This window comes from Panthera onca, chromosome B2 (assembly GCF_046562875.1).
Source record: "Panthera onca isolate mPanOnc1 chromosome B2, mPanOnc1 haplotype 2, whole genome shotgun sequence".
Lineage (NCBI taxonomy): Eukaryota > Metazoa > Chordata > Mammalia > Carnivora > Felidae > Panthera > Panthera onca.
This window is the reverse complement of record NC_138343.1, coordinates 93,972,548-93,979,527: the sequence shown is the minus strand read 5'-3', so window position 1 is coordinate 93,979,527 and position 6,980 is coordinate 93,972,548. Positions and strand designations below refer to the sequence as shown.

At 36.7% G+C, this 6,980-nt stretch overlaps 1 protein-coding gene across 4 annotated transcripts in view; it reads left to right on the top strand.

Annotated features, from left to right (window-relative positions):
* The window catches only part of HACE1 (HECT domain and ankyrin repeat containing E3 ubiquitin protein ligase 1), a 122,175-nt gene extending 117,284 nt beyond the window's left edge, over positions 1-4,891 (top strand). For all 4 annotated transcript variants that reach the window (XM_060616278.3, XM_060616275.3, XM_060616274.3 and 1 more), the window contains 2 exons: positions 3,219-3,332; positions 3,882-4,891. In XM_060616278.3, coding sequence (XP_060472261.1) covers positions 3,219-3,332; positions 3,882-3,984 — 217 coding nt within the window. In that variant the 3' untranslated portion in view covers positions 3,985-4,891. The remainder of the gene's footprint in view (positions 1-3,218; positions 3,333-3,881) is intronic.
* Positions 4,892-6,980: the final 2,089 nt, after the last annotated feature.

Sequence of the window (6,980 nt, the reverse complement as noted above, 5' to 3'; positions counted from 1 at the left end):
CCAAAAATTTTGTGGTTTTGGTTCATGTTTTCATCTTTCATTCATTTTGAATTCATTTTTGTGTATAGTATTAGGTGAGAATTCAGCTTCATTTTTTGGTAGTGGATATCCAGTTTTCCCAACATAATTTGTTGAAAAGACTGTCCTTTCCCAGTTGACTAGTTGAAAAGCATTTGGCCATATATGCAAGGGTTCATTTTGGGGTTCTCTATTCTATTTCTGTATGTTTGTCTTTATGCCAGTACCACATTGTTCTGATAACCATCGCTCTATAGTTTAAGTTTTGAGATCAGGAACTGTGAAACCTCTGACTTTGTTCTTCTTTTTCAAGATTATTTTGGCTATTTGAGATTCAACAAGTTGGGGGTTTTTTTGGTCTTTTTTTTGTTTTTAATAAACTGAATTATGCTTTGTACTCAGGATCCAATGTTAGAAAACATTTTTTAAACATTTTTTTTTAAGTTTATTTATTTATTTTGAGAGAGACCTAGAGAGAGTGCAAGTGGGGGAGAGGCACAGAGACAGGGACAGAAGATCCAAAGTGAGCTCTGTGCTGACAGCAGAGAACTTGATGTGGGGCTCGAATTTATGAACCATGAGATCATGACCCAAGCCAAAGTTAGATGCTTAACCAACTGAGCCACCCAGACACCCCTCAAAAACATTTTTAATACTAGTCAGACTTCTGCCTATGCATTTAATTACCTGTACCTTAAATATTTCTTTGTCATCATTCTTATTTATCTGAAAGCACTACAGCATCTCATTTTTAAAATGACAAAGTGTTGGGTTGCCTGGGTCCAACTTCACCTCAGCTCATGATCTCACGGTTTGTTGGTTTGAGCCCTTTCAGGCTCTGTGCTGACAGCTCAGAGCCTGGAGCCTGGAGCCTGCTTCAGATTGTCTCCCTCTCTCTGCCATTCCCCCACTCACATTCTGTCTTTCTGTCTCTGCCTCGGTCTCTCTCTCTCTCTCTCTCTCTCAAAACTAAAGAAACATTAAAAAAGTTTTTTTAAACAAAAAACTAACAAAGTGTTTTACAGGATCAGATTGTCTAATCATGATACATCAAAGGCTAATTTGAAATACTAATTGTCTTTCAAATGTAAACAATAGAATTTAGGAAGTTGTAATTACATTCTCTATGGCCATGTATTCAAGATTAAATTTTCTAGTACTGTTTATGCATTTCGTTAGGGTTTTCCAATTTGAATCTGATGTTGTTAGGTTAGGTGATATTAAAAAATAAATACGTCTGATATTCTGAATCTTTGGAACAGAAATGTAAAGAATATTCTAGTTTTCCTACTGTGAAACCCAAAACCCTTTTGATGAAGTTTTGGGGTGATGGTGGGGTGGTCCAGAGCAGACGGCCAAGAAAGAATCTTGAAGATGTTTTTGGTGCAAAAAGCTGATGTTATTAAAGCCCTGGGACAATACCTGTGGGCAGGAAGAGTTGTACTGGGGTCCTGACGGTAACTCAATATATATCCTCAGGTTGGGAGAGGGGCTCAGGGATAGAGTAAGCCTCTAAGGTATTTTGGAAGCAAGGTTTCTAGGACCTCAAGGGACTAGCTGTTGCTAGGGAAACACCATTTATTGCCATTTAATAAAACCTCAGTCATGAGACCCTTCAGATGTATATGGGGTGGGGGGCTATAAGCTTGGAGTACGATTGCCAGCATCTCTCTTGGGGCAATTAAGATAAAGGAGGTAGACTTACAGGGTCCTCCAGGTTGGGACAATGTTTAGCTAAGACTCTCTTTTGCCCCTAGCAAAGTGTCATCCTTTCAGGCAGCTGAGCTCCTAGAGGGAGGTCACCCTGCTGGTTTCAAGGACTTGTCAATGGGCATAGGCAGTAAGAGAATTTAATTTCTCATTTGCCTTAGTTTCTCACATTACCATGGCAAGCACTTAAACCTTTGTTCTTGGGTGGCCAGGAGTGTTCGAGGAATATCACTCGTATTCCACCTGGCTGGGGGGTGTTCCAGCTGTATTTTGCCCTCAGCTTACCCCATGCTCCCTCATCACTTTGACCTATTAGGAAGGAAAAATTTACGTTTACCACTCAAAGTTATTCTGCTTGGCCTAAGAATTAAATTGATATACACAGATCAATGGTGGGAGGGAAACAAATTTAATTCACATGTTTTGGAGGTCATAGAAATAGGAGTTTCAGAGAAGTGACCACAGTAGGCAGGTTTTACACCTTTTAGGCCAAAGAGACAATAAATGTTTGAGGAATTGAAAAGACAAAGAAGAGACTCTTAAATACAGAGAATAAACTGAGGGTTGATGGGGGGGTTGGGGGGGAATGGGTGATGGGCATTGAAGAGGACACTTGTTGGGATGAGCACTGGGTATTATATGTAAGTGATGAATCACAGGAATCTACCCCCAAAACCAAGAGCACACTGTATATACACATATGTATGTTAGCCAACTTGACAATAAGTTATATATATTAAAAAAAAAGACAAAGGAGTTTGTGCTTGGGGTAGTAAATTGATGAAGAAGTAATGAGGTTTATTTCTACACCTTCACAGCCCTGAATTCCCTATCTCTGGTCATAGGATGTTTCTTTACCTCCTGGTACAGGGAGAGTACCTCTTACAAGTGAGAATTATTTCCTGTTTTCAGGGAGACAGGGGAAGGTTAGAGTGTCCTTTTTGGACTGGTTGTTTTTAAGTAACTTTAATTCAAAATAATCAGTGTGCCAAAGTGGCATATTTTGGGGTGGCCTGCTTTTAACTCCATCAGACCCTAGATATTTTTCACAAATAGGGAAATCATTTGGATTATTTCTAAGAGCCTCTCTATTGCTTGAATTAATCAAGCAAACATTCATGTATTCAACAAATATCTAATTAGATGCCAGTCATTTTGCTAACCCCAGGGTCATATAAACATGACACATTTGGGTCCTCAAATTAGTCCCAGTTTAGTAGGGTGACACTATGTACAATAGCAGAGGTATGTGCTATGGCCAATTGAAAGCATAGTATGGCTTATAGAAATTTCTGGGACTGTCTCCATGGAAGCTTGCTAACTGGCCATGAAGCACCTTTTAATAATGAGTTGGAGTTTTGCAGAACCAGAAATGTTACCTGGTCAGTATCCTAGAGTTGAATATATTCTTACCCTAACTGATCAGTTGAAATATATGTATCACAAAGGTTTTCCTTGCATGATTAGTTTATTAAGATATGAACTCTTAGTTCCAGGGTCCCACATGGTGGATTTGCTAATATCATGGGTGGAAGTGGACTGCAAAACTTTACAATTGCTGCTGTGCCATATACTCCAAATCTCCTACCAACTTCAAGCACATGGTATGTTAAATTGTTTTTTTTAAATGCTGTGAATTGTTTTTGATTAATTTTGAATAATTAACGGTCTAACTATTGTACTGCTGCATTGAGAAGAAAACCTCAACAATAATCTCTTTCATCATTTTGGAATCGCTGATAAATAAGTACCAACATAATTCCTTGCCTCTCCCTTTTGTGCTAGGGAAAATATTTGGGGAAACTACCTATAATTTAATTAAATGTAGTTCACATATCACTGAAGTTATACTGTCATAAGTATCACTGAGTTACACCATCACTTCAAACTAAATTCCCTTATTGCTTATTTATTTTAGGCTGAAAGGAACTTATTTTCTTTCACTACATTTGCATGCTAAAGGAAACTGCAATGCAGCAGTTTTTTTTTTTTTTTTTTTTATCTTTTTAAATACTTCTTCAGGGTTTTCCAATTTGAATGCAAATTTAGAGGGTGGTTTTATGTTAATTTTGAGTAGTGTTTTCACTGCTAGACAAAACAATCAGAAATTTCATAGATTTCCTATTTAATGGTGGTATATTTTTCTTTTAAAGCATCAACATGCTCAAGTTACCTGAATACCCAAGTAAAGAAATACTCAAGGACAGACTTCTTGTGGCACTACACTGTGGCAGCTATGGTTACACAATGGCTTAAGTCTGGAAAATTCGTCTGATTACTGATGCACAATTCCAAGTGGCAGAAATAATTTAGGAAACTGTCAACAGAAAAGGAGCCTAAATGCAGCCCACAGGCAGGGGTGATGTTTAAAATTCATAAAGGATGACGCTTTCTACCCTCCTCTCCCTGCTTCCTTTTTTTGTTTTCTTTTTGTGATACAATTAGAAAATATAAAATCACAGTAGTCTTCAATTTAAAAAATGCTAATTGAAAGTAGTAGAAACTGTCCTTTTTCATATTTCTTTACTCGTATCCAAGATCGTGTCAAGGCAAAACCGTATTCTACATTCCACCTACACTATGTAACTGTCTTGTTAAAAGGGTGTTTTCTCTTTATTTTCCTATATATTAAATTATATTAGGACATCCAGCCTGGTATGTTCTGTTGCATGTAAAGTGCCGTTTATATTTTGGAAAACTATTGTATAGAATGGATTAATTTAGATTGTGTATAAAGCCACAAATATGTATTTTCCCATATTGAATCTATATTGCAATGATGTTTTTTAGCTTTTTAATATTTTAATATATAAAGTTTAGACTGATGTGACTAACAGCTGATGAAATGACATTTAATTTATATATTAAAGCTTATATTGTATGAATTATTTACATCTTTCAGTGGTCACTTTTCCATATATGTATTATGGTCTCAACGTTTTTCTTATGCCCTATTTTAATTTATATTTTAGGTAAAATTAAATATATTTTACCACGTCATTACTTTTGTTTTATCTCTGAGTTCTGATGATACATTGGAAGAAGTAATCCAGTGTGCAGATGACAATTTAAATTTGTAATTTTGAACTTCTTATTTGTTTTTCATGGTTAAAATGTTGAGTTCAAGTGACATATGCCTAATACAGAGCTTTGGGCTTTTAAAGGTGATCTTATGAGTTTTCTTTTGAAAAGGTACACTTGAGTAGTTACAGCATAGAACACTCACATATTTAGAAGTGCTAAGAGAGGAATATGTAGAACTTTGCCTTTGTAGAATCTTTAGAACTTTGCCTTTGGAAACTAAAAGTACACTGTCTACTGGCATCGATGTTGGTAAAATGACTCATGCAGATTTTCTCATATGAACAGCTTCGCTCATGTTTTCAGTATACATTGAAAACTTTGCTACATTATAAAGCTTCTTTAATATATGTCTTAGTTTTCTTTTGTTACTGTAGCTGTGTGTGTGTGTGTGTGTGTGTGTGTGTGTGTGTAGTCTCTCACCAGATTAATTTTAAAACTAGAAATTCTTTAAAAATTATAATTAGTTTTAAAATTAAGACTCACATGCTTATTTATAATAAAGAAAGTTAATTTTAAAAGTTTGATTTTCAAAATTCATCTGTATAAGAGGTCATTGCCTTCTGAGTTTTCAAATAGATAACTGACCTCTTTAAAATTACATTGCTTATGGGGTGCCTGGGTGGCTCAGTCAGTTAAGCTCACCTTCTGGACCTTCTTCCTCCCTCGATCCCTGACAGTTATGGTCTTCCCAAACCGTCTTTGATCTTCTGATTCCTCTTGGTTTGAAGCAGACCAAGTTCCTCCAAGGCACCCCAGTTTGGGAGGGGGCTGAGATTTTTTAATGGAACTCCCAATTCCCCACCTGTTCTATCCTCTTCCCATGCTGCCAACTTTTTTTTTTTTTTAACGTTTATTTATTTTTGAGACAGAGACAGAGCATGAACGGCGGGGGGGAGGGGGTGGGTGGAGGGTTAGAGAGAGGGAGACACAGAATCTGAAACAGGCTCTAGGCTCTGAGCTGTCAGCACAGAGCCCGACGCGGGGCTCAAACTCACGGACTGTGAGATCATGACCTGAGCCGAAGTTGGCCGCTTAACCGACTGCGCCACCCAGGCGCCCCCCATGCTACCAACTTCTAACCTCAGTAGTGACTCTGTGCTTGTCTATTTAGTTCTGTGTAAATGGAATGTTGGGATGACCCCTCCTTGACCACCTGGTTCCCCTCCCCTTTTCCTTGGGTGGCAGCCACTTATGGGAGCAGGACCAGTAAGGGACTTTCAATTAAGACACACACACACACACACACACACACACACACACACACACACACACGTCTCCTAATTAAACTCTTTTGCAAACAAAGGAATGCTCTTTTGCTCACAAAACTCTATTTCCATGTTCCCTGTTAATTAGCACTGTTTATAGCTCTCTAAAGTTCTACCTATTAGAGATTTATTTGAATTTATACTTTTTCCCTTGATTTTCCTTCTTTCTTTCTTTTTTTTTTTTTAAATAGCACTTACTGGTATGGGAAAATCTGGAAAGCATGGATTCATGTACTCACTTGGGAAAAGCCATAAACTGCAAGTCGTCTACCCAACAATTTTATTAGCTCCTAGTCTTAATACATTTTTTCAATAATTGAGTTCATAAAGAACATAGCACTTATCATTTTTACCTATTTAGCATTTTATTTTATACAATTGCCATGTCATTACAACTTATTTGTAAACATTTTTTAAACATTGGCATAATAGTCGTATTAATGTATCATAATTTATTTGACCATCTCTGTAAAATTTTTAAGAGATTTCTCATATTTTTGCTTGTATAAGTTTTAATATTTTAAATATTCTAATATTTTTGCTTGTATAAGTAACAGTCTCTTTCAACACTAGTTCTACTTTAAGAGTGGTAACATTTTCTGGGTTATTTGTTGAAATATCTATCAACTGCTTCACAGTTGTGAAATTACTATTTAAAGGTTCAAGGAAGTGCTGTTGAAACTGATGGTAGGTAGGACTGGATAGGATTGTTTCAGCAGCATGATTAGGGCTGTGTGCTCTATCAGAGTGTAAAAAGTTAGAGAGGTAGAAGGGTGTGATAAAGGTAAATCAATTTTAATCATTGCTTACTTCTAGTCTTTCCAAGAACAGGGGAGGAGACTCATCAATATCACCCAAGCCCCATTCTCAGGACCTATATATAAGTTGAGCATTTAATGTTAT